Below are 13,613 nucleotides of genomic sequence, written 5' to 3' on the forward strand. Positions count from 1 at the left end.
TGAAAATAATTAACATTACTCACAATTTACATAGGTACATATTAATTAATAACTTTTGAATTGAAACTTTATTCCTATGACCACAGCCTATGACCATGTCACGACTGACACATTAGTATAAATGCATTACTTACTCTGTGGACTGTATTTGATAGTTGACCATAGAGGAATAGTCAATAGTCTCAGTTGTTCAGAGTCAATAGTTGACACATCATTGACAGAGACAGATTGAGCATGCTTTTTGGATGTGTGATATTTATTTTTCACAGAAAACCACAGGCAGAAAACATTAATGTAAATAGTACTGAAATTGCTTACTTAGATCTAATCATTACGTAAAACTATCACTGCTGTATTTAAGTGTAATTGCAACCTTAATTGTTACTATACACATAAGTAATGACACTGTTTAAGCTTAAAGCGACAACAACAATTCTTATAGAAGAAGACTATAATAAAAATGCTTTACCTCTTCTTCAAAACCTTGTCCAAGATGATAACATGTTGAATATTTTCTGTCTTGAACAGCCAGTAGCCTTATGGCAAGGTATATTTAAGGAAAAACGATGCCAATTCTTTGATGAAATATGTCGAGAAGCATTGGATAAACCAAAAGAAAAAACAACAATAATCATTGATTCTGTAAATCAAATGAGCCTCTTGTTAGGGTGGAACAATTGTTTAAAGATTATCAAAAATTTCCAGCATGATTCTAATGTATCGAAGGTTATAATAATATTACACAAAGATTGTATCTTACTAAATTCAAAGTTGCAAATACACTTGAATCACATAGCCCATGCAATAGTTACCTTTGATGGAAAGAAAAATGACAAATTGTACATACAAATAAAAAAGGCAGGCAAACTGTTGAGAAGCGAAGAAATTATGTCTTATGATTCTAGGACTTGTTACTTTAAATTATCACCTATAGTTAAATTAAGTAAGAAAGATGAAGTCGAGAAGGTTACACCAGGAAGTCTCACAACATTTAAGATAGAGACGGATCAAATATCACAGTTGGAGAAGAATAAATTGCAACTGCCATACATGAGTAAAATCAATGAAGGTCAGGGTAGAGTATTCTATGAACCAGATGCAGTGGATGACTGGGATGATGAGGATCCTGACGATGATTTGGATATTTAATAAATTGTTTATAATATTAATATGTTTTTTCATTTCTTTATACCACTCATTCCAGCCCTTGTTTATATAATAAAACTTTTGGATTAAATTATATCCAAAAACCTTACTCTCATCAGTTTGTTGTATGTATGATAAAGGTGATATTAATTATTTTTTTAGCGTTTGCATGCTATACCTTACAATTAAGTTTATTGCCATTAATAACTTTGAAGTGAAACTTCTTAGGACGCGTTGAGAGGAAAATTTCAAGTCGAGTCATCGCAATACCGTCACGTCACGGAGTAGAGCGACGATCTTTGAATCTTGCTCTGCAGTCGGCACATATTATGCTCTTTTTCAATTATTGAAATCAATGTTAGTATGCAATATTCTCCAAACATGAAAATATTTCTCTAAAATTTTATTAACCTTGAAATGGTAACTCGAATATTTAGATATTTTATAGTTATGTATTATGTACTGATTAATTTTGATATCTTGATAATGACATAAGTAAAGGCAAATTGGTTCTGTGGTTAAGCATGAAGTAGAGACAAACAGAGTTACTTTCACATGATTGTAATATTGGCAGGGATTATAGAAATAGGATACCTAGGTTGAAATAAAACACTGAGTACAAAGAATTTATTTTTTATTATTTTTCTATAACCTGTTACAATTTTGCGATTTTTTTTCTGCCACATTTTTCATGAAATTACACACATACCTAGATAAAGTAGACATACGTGGAAGTTATTAATGAATCATAAAATCACCAATGACATTGTTTTCTTAAATTATGTTTTACAATTATTTTTTTAGATCTAACAACTTAAACAATTGAACAAAAATTTATAAACCGTCGCAACAGAGTATTAAAAAACCGTGTCAATGGTTTATTGCTATTGAAAAAAAAAAGATTATTTCACAAATTAAACAATAATATGCAAATAAGAATAAAACACATATTTGAGACAATAATTATGGAAATAAGTCGATATTATGCAAACAAAACATCTTACACACAAACTGAGGATTTTCGAGGCCAAAAGCTAGCATTACAAATGACGCCGTTGATTCCGCTCATAAATTAGCGAAAGTGACGCACGATAAAACGCATCAATACATATTATAACAAAGCTAACAAAATACATATATGATAAAAATGATTTACAACCTCACAACCTAACAAAATCCTTCCAGTACATTTACAATGTTTTTCTGCACATTTTTAATTAAATAATGGAACATACATAGAGTATAGCGGGCGAGATAGGACGATACATGTACACTGAATGAAAGTACATCTAAGTTAAGCCGAGTAACGCGACTATTTATACAAAAGCCCTCGATTATTTAACATTAGATTAGATTACTTAAAAAATTACTACCTTTTTGGCATCTTCTATTAATTCTTCTTCAATCTTACGTGTCTATTTCCACTATTTTGATTTCTAGTAACTTTGGAAATGAGGAAAAGACGTGTAAACATGTACGAAAATAAACTATATGCATCTAAATTATTCCATAAAAATAAGTGCTATTTGGAAAAAAAAACATAAAAAATATGTTTTTTGAGTTGTTTTATAGATTCACATAGATCACGATTGAAAAAGAATTGTAATGAAATGTAGATGAAGCGTTACACTATAATTACATCATACACGATAATTAGTAGCTGCCGTTGTTACTTTGTAACAGACAGTGAAAAGTAAGTTATTGAAAAATTTTTAATTTGCCAATCACGGTATCAATTTAAATTAATACAACCTCTAGAGAGATTATTTCACATTAAAAACTAAAATTTGTTCAATTTTTTTTAATTTTCCCAAATTGAAATTCCTAAAATCACAAGGTTCGAATTTCGTAAGCTCACATCTTACTAAGGTAGTGGGTACATAGACATTCATATGACACCAACAAATGGTTCACAATATGAGGTTGAAAAATGACATATTATGTGGGTAGTACATAATATGTACTACCCACATAATATGTCATTTTATGAGGGTCGTACATACGCAGCGAGACATAAGTAACTGTACAGAGACAAAGCTTCTTAACAACGTGCTAAATTATTTTTCGTATTTTGGTAGGGTTGTTACAAATTAAATATAATTTTATTTACTATTTTAATCCTTTTAATGATTGAATGATGATATATTTTTTATAGTATTATTAAAGGAATTGGGAAAAAAACAGTGCAATAAACAATGCTTATCACTACAAAGTATAAAGCAGTCGCTTCCCAAGTCTGTCTTCATGTCTGTATGTATGCTTTTTAGTAGATTTTTAAAACTACAAAAGGGATTTGGAGCGTTTTTTTAATAGATAGTGTAATTGCCGCGGAAGGTATTGTATAAAATTTAATAGGTTTAGACAAAGCGGGTGAAAAGCTTGTTAATAACAAAATCACGTTTTCCCGTAAATATATACAAGCTTGCAACTGAAACATCAACAAGTTGAATTTTTTTTATTTTGTAAAGTTTATGATGTTTTTTATTAGACGAGTACCATTTGGGGGCGGGGGGCAATTCACTGGATTTATAATGTTTCTGTACTATTTATCCAGTCATGTGGTTGTACGAAGCTTTGTATGTACATTTATCCACTCATGTTGTATAAAGACTATTGACTCGTGTATCAAGTTTGTATGAAACTTTGTCTCTGTACTATTAATCAACTCACGTAATTGTATGAAGCTTATTGACATCTTATTATATGAAGCTTTGTATGTACTATTAATCCACTCATGTTGTATGAAGCTTTGTCTCTGTATTATTTATCAACTCATGCGATTGTATGAAGCTTTATCTCTGTATTATTACGCGCGAGGGCAGTCGGTGAGTCGGCTTACATTAGACCAAGAAGCTTATATCTAATACACTGGAGATTGCACTATGACCATTAACTTGTAACAAGAAAATATGACGTTGAATGACGCCTGTATGTTTTTTTATCTTCACACCAACTTGCCAAGTTAGGTGTCTTGCCAATACAGGCGTCATTCAACGTCATATTTTCTTGTTACAAGTTAATGCTCATAGTGCAATCTCCAGTGTATTAGATATAAACTTCTTATTAGACGATGTGCGGCCTACTCGCTCTTGAGCTCCTTGAGCCGCTCCTCTCGTGGCCGCGCGCCACCGAATATCGACGACGCTTGGCTCGTAGCCGCGAGCGAGTTCACCGGCTCCTTCACCGTCCGCGGCTCAAGCACTAGCTTCGGCCTGCCGGATGTGTCTGCAATTTGAGGCGTTTTTATTATAGGTGGAAAATATTTTTTTTGAAGTGAAAACTTCTTTAGCGGCGTTGAGCACTTTTTCTGTAATGGGTATAAAATCTTAAACTCGCGTCAGGACACGTGACCTGATCGAAAAAGCGTAAGTCGGATGGATATCAAACATGCTCAACGTTAATAATCAAGTTTTCACTTCTGCTGGCACTCCCGGAGTGCAACCCGTCTTTTTTTTATAAATGTGTACTATTTTGATTGAAAAAATTAAAATGTAGATGTGATAGATCTCATAACCGATTTACATATTGTATTTCAATAAATATTGTTACTTATCTGCATAAACAAAACCTTTCATTTGCAAAACGATTGTGTTCAATTTTTTTGTCCTAAATTCTAAAAAAATTGAAATTGCATTTCGAATTCGTCGTACTTGTTAAGCTTAATCCCTCATGATAAAACCAATAAAGCTAGTCAACGGCGTCACAAACCTGATCGCGAAGGCGGCATATCATCGAAGTTGCGGCGCGGGCGGCATGCTCATACTGTCTCCAACAGTATGTATCGACCCAACGGCGTCACTAACCTGGTCGCGAGGGCGGCATGTCATCAAAGTTGCGTCGCGGGCGCGCGGGCGGCGGGTTGGCGGCCCCGCCGGCGCGGCCCATGCGGCCCCACTCACCCCCCCCGCGCGGCTCCTCGCTCGACCCGCGCGACCCCCGCTCGCTCCACCGCTCGCCCGCACCGCCCGGCGGCGCGCGTTCGCGGTCTGAATCGTACAAACAAACAAACAAAAATTATTGTGCACCACAGAGAAAAGTACAAAAAGGATACATATATAAGTAACAAAGAGCACAACAAGCGGTCTTATCGCTCAGACAGCGATCTCTTCCAGACAACCTGGTGGCAAGGAGACGCAGTGCATGAGTAATAAAAATCGTACGTTCATTATGGTTATGTTTCTCTTTTTTTTGGAAATAGTGTATATTTTTGATTTTTGTTATTGAGAAAAAATTGAAAATTTTGTGTGCTTCTTGGTTGTATTTCTTAAGTGTTTTGCGTGTTGGATCTGTACATGTATATTTTGTTAAAATAATTATAGAAATATTAAAAACGTGAGTATTATAGGAAAGGAAACAAAAAATAATAATTAAACACAACAAATGTGCTAATTCTACATGAACCAAAGCACAATGCAGAAAAAGAGAATTGATAATTTTTATACTGTGCCAATATTTTTTCAAATATGAAATACGTAGGTAACGTAGAAATTATTGTATAACTTTCATGAATGCACAACAGATCACCATGACATGATTTTACTTAAAAGTGATATAGTAATGGAGAATGTTCACTAATTTTGATTATTAGCACTCCATATTCTCTGTCAAAAATAAATAATACTAGTGAAAAAATTACTTCGATACGTCAATTAGTTTCCGATTTAGAAGTAAAACAAGATGTAAACGCCCGGTGATGGTGTGACGTCACACCACAACACGCTCAATCTGGCTCACTCAGTCCGCTAGCGATCGCGCGCCCGTGCCGTCGAAATTATAATTAAATACTTTTAAAAATGTCCAATCCAAATACCAGAAAATCATGTGTTGTTCCTAAATGTAAAAATACAACTACCAATTCGCCGGATAAGTTGTTTTTTATAGTTGCAAAGGACGTAAACTACATATTATAATATTTTGAGAACATTGCAGCTGTTTTGCGTTATCCTTTGTTTTCTATACAAGTTTTAATCTATACTAGACTGTGCTTCTGCTCTGCTCGTATGGGCTAAGTATAGGTAGATGGCTAGTAAGATTTTTTCTTGTTTTAAGTTGAGAATGATATGGAGAACTATACTAAAATATAAGTTGGTCGGGGGAAGAATTAAACAAAAACAGGGTATAGTTCCACACAAATTCAAATGTCAACAGGAAAATGAAGATAATTTGGAAAATCCAAAAGTGCACGCCTCATAATTTTTTTTTAATAAATATTTATTAAGTAATTATTATTTTTGTTTATTTAATAACAATTAAACCACATCGAATCAGACCCTGAAAAATGAAAGGGTTCTATTCCTGAGCATACTCAAGCGTAAGAGAAAAAAAAAGACTCGATTAGTAAAGTATTTCGGTCGCTATCGTGTTAACAAGAAAATCCTCCGCACATACAGACACACGGACGTCCAAGACAGAACTTTTTTAAACTGTTTTTTAACTACACTGGTCATCAAAAAAATCGACCCACCTGCATTTTTACGGAAAATTGCGGTTTTCTCACAAACTAAAGAAAAAAATTGTTTGGAAACTGAACCGATTAATTAAACATGCATATTTACACGAATATAAACACATAAAATCATTAACATAATAAAAAAAATGTCAATTTCGAATAAAGTTCAAAATCCTCAATTTTCAGCTTTTTCTTTATTTAATTTCAAATGCAGTTTATTTTGTAATCATGAAACTTATTATCACGTTTCCTTCGAATTTACGCTCAGTACTTTCTCTTCTTTCTGGAATGATAGCCTGCGTTCACCATTTTAAAGAAATAATCAAGATTTTGATGGTCTCTTGAGGAATTCGTTATCATTCTTCCCTCATGGCGGTTTTCAGGTCTCCTATTGTTGTAGGGGCTGAATTACGAGCTCTAAGCTTTATTTTTTAATTGTCCCACATGTGCTCTGTAGGTTTCAAATCGAGACTTTTTGCTAACCAGAGTGTAACTCTAATGCGGACCTCTTCTAAATACTGGATCACGATTCGCTCTACGTGTTTCCGAGCATTATCATGCATAGACTCAAAGTTTTTGCAGATACAGCCGGCATATTACACCATATGATAGTCAAAAACCTCGGTAATGTATTGAACAGCATTTAATGAGCATCTTTTTATCGTCAAGCTCCGTGCGTCTTGTCCAAGAAATGCCACTCTAGAACTTTACAGAGCCTCCATCATAATCGACCGTTTCTCCTACCTAGCACTGAACAAATCGTTCATCTGGTCATCGCATGACATAAAGACGTCTATCAACACCATATAAAGTCATTTGCATCTTGTCACTCAAAAGTACTGACTCCCATTGGCCTATAGTCCAGTTTACGTGATTTCGAGTCAATTGAAGTCTGGTTTGTCGATGAGCTGTGGCTGATTGTGGCCATGTTTCTGGCTTGTGTGGTCTTAGGTTCTACTCCTTAAGTCTTCTTCTAACAGTTCTGTCATTTATACCCACCTCCTTATCTTCGCGCAGGCGTCACTAGAGATCTACACCAGACAGATGTCGATTTTGTAGAGTTAATTTCATTATCTAGGGGTCGTCCCTTTGAGGTGCCGCCCTATTTCTTGCAGATCAATATTTTCATCGATACTGCCCAGTCTCTAAAAACCTTTGGTAAACTCATCGAACTGCAAAAAAGCTCAGATTTTAGTTTTTAGCCACAGCAAGTTGACATAACTCCTGTTTTAGTAGAGCCACAGTTTGGGCCCCCTCAACTACAGTAGTATCCATTATTTTGAGACAAAATTTATCAAAACTACAGCATCAATTATTAAACTTAACGTTATGAATAAGAGATCCCGAAAAAAGTCATTTTTGAACTGGGAACACGGGCATAATTTGTCCCGCCGTAAACCGTCAAATCAACACTGTACAGTATTTCTGTATAAAAATTTGTTAAGAATCATTAAGTGCAGTAAAATTTACGACAAACATAATGATTAGCATTTTATCAGACCCTTACAACAAAATACAACAATATAAGACGACTTATTTGTGAAATAATCGATAAATAGCAAACATAGTGTAGGTGGGTCGATTTTTTTGATGACCAGTGTAGTTTAAATAACAAAAATGACATCAAAAATATCATGAACGTTAAAAATACTTAGTGTTTTTTCTTAATATGTGTGTGTATGTATTATCTTACAAGTGCAATGTATGATACATAAAGACATTTTAAGTTTGAAAAATCAGATGTTTTGCGCGAAGTGACAGTAGTACCCACCTCAACGCTTCGCTTATGAGGCGTGCAATAAACCTCAGAGATAAGCAGTGAAAAAACGCAATCGTATAGAATATTTTGAGAAACTATTAAATAAAGATGAAACTTTGGCATGACTGTTATTTTATTAAACGAATAATAATTACTATTATTGGACTATTAACGAAATTCGCGGACGAAAACCCATCAAAATACTGCGCAAGCTATAACACCTACTACAGCGCTGCCGACTTGATACTAAGCGCGGAGGTGCGGCCGCGCGGCGCGTTGTGACGTGACGTCACAAGCGGTCACGTGACTATTAGCGGGACTCGATATTTTTCGAAACTTTGAATGCGTATAAAATCAAAACTACTTGGTATTTTTGACTACGACAAAAACTAGTGTATTTCTATACATACAGGCTTTACTGAGACACAATTTCAAGGGATTTGGCATACCTAGTAACATTCTTCATTAGAAAAAGAATCCTAAACAACTAAAAAATGATTAAATGTACCCAGTGTAAATTCAATGTAAAATGTGTTTACGAGTGAATGATTAATTATTATTTGTGAGTGAACACGAAAAAACAGAAACACGAATTAACAAATCTTCAAACCAATGGCAATTCATGATTAAAAAAATTAAAATGTTTTAATGTATGGGAGTAATATCAAACAGGTGATTTGATATAAAACCTTAAGCATTAATTATTTGATTATGTAACAATATACATAAAGCAAATTATTCACTCATGTATGTTAGTTGTTAATGCAATCAAAGCTACCATTGAATATGAACAATGATTATGAATGAAGACTTGTCTGCTAATCTACTTACAAATTAAAGTAAAACACATTCAAAAAAGTAACCTTCTTGTATAGTTTTTTCTTGTGTTTTGTAAATCTAAGTAAAATTAAATAAGTAGGTATATTATTATATTTCAACTAACATTAAGTATGGATTTATTTGTGATAAATGCTTGTAGAGTTTTACACATCCTTATCAATAACAGGATGATTGTTACAATATTTAACAAAAATCACATGATAAAAAACTTTAATAAACTTCTGTATATTACAAATTAAATTTGAATAGGTGCCTAAAAAGTAAAAATTATTCGAAATGTCAACAATTCACAAATAAAAACTTTCAAAAACAAAATTCTACTACCAACACAAAAAAGTTTCCATCCTAACTACCAACATCAAAAAAAGAACCCTAGTACAGATTTCAAATTAAAAAGAAAAAAAACCTAACACAGACAAGTCCCCCCATCCCGCGTTAGTGATGTTACCATGTGTGAACCCTCCACCCTGGTGGCGCGGCGGGCCGCGTCGGTCGGCGGCCTCGAAGTGGTCGTACGTACCGCGCCCGCCGTCCCGCCGGAACCCGCCGCGCCCGCCGCCGTCGCGACCGCCGTCACGGCTCCCGCCGTCGCGGCCGTCCCGCCGCCCGCGGTCGAAACCGCCCCCCCTGTGGGAACACGGAAATAAAATAAATAAATAAAAAAAAAAATTTGTGGTTTTATGAAACCACGGTAAAAGTGAAACTTAGGCACAAAATTATCGTATTTGTACGATAATGACTCCGAACACTGCTTTATTCCTACTCGGCAGCCGACCGTCACGCGACATGCGCTACACAGACCAAAAAGTTTGAGACGATGTAATAAAAGTTTCACTTTAAAAATTGCCTTCATTTGCTCCTTTATAAAGAAAAAATGAGCGTGTGCGCCGAGCAGACGTGTCAGAACTGAAACTACGTTGGCAAGATTCAAAGATACCAAAATAATCGCCTTACTCTATGACGTGACGGTTTTGCCATGTCGCAAACTTGAAATTTTAACCTCAATGCGCCTAAAGAAGTTTCACTTCCTAATAATTTTTTTTTATTATTAATTCTAAACACGGAAATTGACCGTCTCAAATACAAGTATAAATTGACCATCAACCATCTACACTAGACTGGTAATGATATAAGTAGAGAGGTGTAGACAGGCTAAAAGAGGTCTGGGAGTGCACGTTGATATGTTTTTAAAAATTCTGTACCATGATTCCAATTAGAAACATTTCTCTATTAGATATAAAATTAATATAAAACTCAGTTTTGTGAATGCACTCAGGAGTCAGAAAACTGTACACTGTTTGATTGATAACACATGTTTACATAGTTAACAATCCAGTTAATACATACAAATTCACAAAGTTAGAAAAAGCTGACTTATGTTCTTGAGCATGTTTAAATGTTATCATTTGAACATATTATGTGCTTGAAAAATGTAACTTTTTAACTCATAATCAAAATCATTGTTTTTCATAAACAAACACAACTCTATAATAATAACTATATCATTTAATATGTTTTTCAATAATTAATTGACATTTAATATCCTATTTAACCAACAATAATTAACATTGCATTGCATCTAATTATTTGAGTCAACTAAGAAAACTGATTGCTTATTGAATGAAGCTTCTCATTTAAAAGGTGTGTTTCAAGTAAATACAATTAATAAATAAATAGAATAGCAGAATGAATTTTTGTCATTTCTGTTAAAATGAGAAATTATATAATCCTAGCTTTCACGTTATCAAAGAAAAACCTGCATAGTTCCCATTTCCGTGGGATTTCCGGGATAAAACCTATCCTATATGTTAATCCAAGTTACCCTCCATATGTGTGCTAAATTTCATTGTGATCGGTTCAGTAGTATTTGCGTGAAAGAGTAACAAATATACATACATACACATACATCCATTCTCCACATTTTCACAAACTTTTGCATAATATTATAGTAGGATTCTAGTACTAAACTCACCTGTCGTTTCTTTTCTCTTCTGCCACATCAATTTTGATATAGTTACCATCTACATTTAGGGCACCATTCATCTCGATTGCTTTGATCAAATCTTCTAAATATTCAAATTCCACATAGCAGAAGCCTTTGAATCTATCAGTTTCTTTATCCATAACCAACCTCACATTTTTTATGTTTAGGTCCTGAAATGTTATAGAAGTGAAGTCATTAGAATAAATAAATAAATATTTCGGGACAATTTTCACACACGGCACGATCTAATTAACACCCAGACACAGAGCAAACAAATATTTGCCCCGGGTGGGGATCCAACCCACAACCTCTGGCTTTGAAGGCAAGGCCACTACCAACCAAGCCAACCGGCCAGTCAGAATTGGTATGTTATACATATTTATGATATGATGAAACTGCAATACATTCTTAATTAACTTATTTATCTATTAGATAACTTATTTTGTATTCATCTGCCTATTTCAGGCAGTAATCTTTGTCATAACATGCTATGAGTCCAGTGGCATAGCAAGGTAACTAAGTTCAATTTACAAAATAGGGCCTCTCATCTAAAAAGCCTTGTTTAGGAGAAATATTCAACCATTCATTTCAACAGATTTTCTGCTAGCTCATACGGAACAATTTATCCTCATTCTGCAGTCACTTTTTACATAAAATGATAAAGAGAATAATCAATATAATGTGTAATGTTCCCGAAAGATGTTTCGTACAATGCATATTAGTCATCACATCCTGTGTATAATTCATAAACAACAGCTTGGTATACAGGCTAATCATATCATCTATTTAAAACATAAAACCTATTTTTTTTATCAACTGGCGCTACAACATTTTTACGGCTAATCTTTCAAATTTTTGTAAATTTATGAGTAATTAAGATTTTTATCTTCCAGCCATGGAAGCGCTCCGCTACCGCTACCAAGCTGAAGCTTTTAACCAGGATCAGGATAATCATTCTAATAAGATGTATTAAAAATCCAATATACATCTAGGCATATTATGTTGTGATTCTAACAGGAAACCTATAAAATATTATCAAAAACAGTGAATTTCTCGTTTTCAACAAATACTTAGATATTATAAGACTTTACTCTTTATAAAGACTCCTTTACACACATTTAAGTCCTAGAACATGCTATACGAATGAAAAGAGACATTCACAAGTTAATCTAACAAAAAAAAACAGAAGTTCATCAAGTAACAAATGGCTTAGTATAGCATATATAGTATTTTCATACTTGATAGTTGATACCATAGAGTTAATCATAAGCATAATATAGCCATTCCAACGAGACAAAGGAGACAAGATTGAATTCATCAAAGCATTCAAATATCAATAATCTTTGTATTGCAACAGAATAAGCAACAGTAGCACTAACAAGATGTAAATTGACCTAGACAGTGACATAATCACTGTTCAAGACATTGAAAGTTAGCTAAACATACAAGATAAGGAAATATTTAACGCATGATGAGCGGCAAATATTCTTTTTTCTTATTTGGTTCATTTTCCGAATTGAAACTACCACACAATATACATCAATTTCGCTTATGTGCTACTTATAAACAATTTAATATAAAAATTTGGAACCAACAGTGAAGAAGTGAATCATAAAAATTAATAATTAATTTTACTCACTGGAAAGATTCTGTTTATGTCTCCTTGTATGATACCAGAGGGTAGATTTCCAACATAGGCTTTGTAAGGAGGCTCCGTCGGCAACGGGCGACCGCCCGCCGTCCTCCTGCTGCCTCCATAATCCCTGCACACAATCACGATAACCGTGGTATATTATAACCTATAATATTTATACACGCACACTGCACATCAAGGATTATGTTAATACATTTTTCGCGGAGCCGATAAATTTAATATATTCGTAGGTAGACGCACTTTTTGTTAAAAAAAACCATTTTCTTTCAATGTTATCGCGCCGTCAAGAAAAAGAAATGCATGCGGATGTCGATGGATGTCACACAATAAATCGATTTTATTTCATATTATTTTTTAATTAACACTGCTTTTCAGATCAAACTAAGTTAATTACGGATTTAAATAATAAATACCTCAGATTTCCATCGTCAAAACCACTACGACCTGCCATGTTTAGAAACACGGAATACTAAATGCGCGCGCATCATTTTCTAGAAGTGATCCCTTTCAGCACAAAATCTTATTTTCTAAAAATAAATCTAAAATATTTAGTTATTATTAAAGTGCTTATTACTATTTATTTATTCGAGCATTTAAATTAATTTAAGAAAAACTATATTTTACTAGTACAAAATTAAAGTTTCTCAAAAGAAAGTGGGTAAGAAGTATATTAAATTGTATTTATTTTATTTGAGACACTTTTGTCGTCCTTTTTTTTAACAATTTATGTGTTATTAATTAATTAATTATTATTTACACATTTTACACATCTTATTTTTAT

At 33.8% G+C, this 13,613-nt stretch overlaps 2 protein-coding genes across 3 annotated transcripts; one reads left to right on the forward strand and one right to left on the reverse strand.

Annotated features, from left to right (window-relative positions):
• The first annotated feature begins 231 nt into the window (after nt 1-231).
• Elp5 (Elongator complex protein 5) lies at nt 232-1,169 on the forward strand. Its single transcript, XM_090114474.1, has one exon. It carries the CDS (start codon nt 400-402, stop codon nt 1,147-1,149), a length of 750 nt encoding a protein of 249 aa, XP_089970600.1. The 5' UTR covers nt 232-399; the 3' UTR covers nt 1,150-1,169.
• Nucleotides 1,170-1,763: 594 nt separating this feature from the next.
• Nucleotides 1,764-13,358, reverse strand: LOC149899196 (eukaryotic translation initiation factor 4H-like). 2 transcript variants are annotated; one of them, XM_090114438.1, is made up of 6 exons: nt 13,246-13,358; nt 12,818-12,941; nt 11,167-11,348; nt 9,715-9,821; nt 4,950-5,132; nt 1,764-4,371 (listed from the first exon to the last, which is right to left on the reverse strand). In XM_090114438.1, the coding sequence occupies exons 1-6, from the start codon at nt 13,281-13,283 to the stop codon at nt 4,226-4,228; spliced, it is 780 nt and encodes a 259-aa protein (XP_089970564.1). In that variant the 5' UTR covers nt 13,284-13,358; the 3' UTR covers nt 1,764-4,225. The 2 variants fall into 2 exon arrangements, with proteins under 2 accessions (XP_089970564.1, XP_089970563.1); XM_090114437.1 differs by having other exon boundaries at nt 9,643-9,821.
• Between the last annotated feature and the right edge of the window lie 255 nt (nt 13,359-13,613).

This window comes from Colias eurytheme, chromosome 21 (genome assembly GCF_061535395.1).
Source record: "Colias eurytheme isolate Ceu_HAF_F1 chromosome 21, ilColEury1 Martin Lab GWU primary, whole genome shotgun sequence".
NCBI classification, from domain to species: Eukaryota; Metazoa; Arthropoda; class Insecta; order Lepidoptera; family Pieridae; genus Colias; species Colias eurytheme.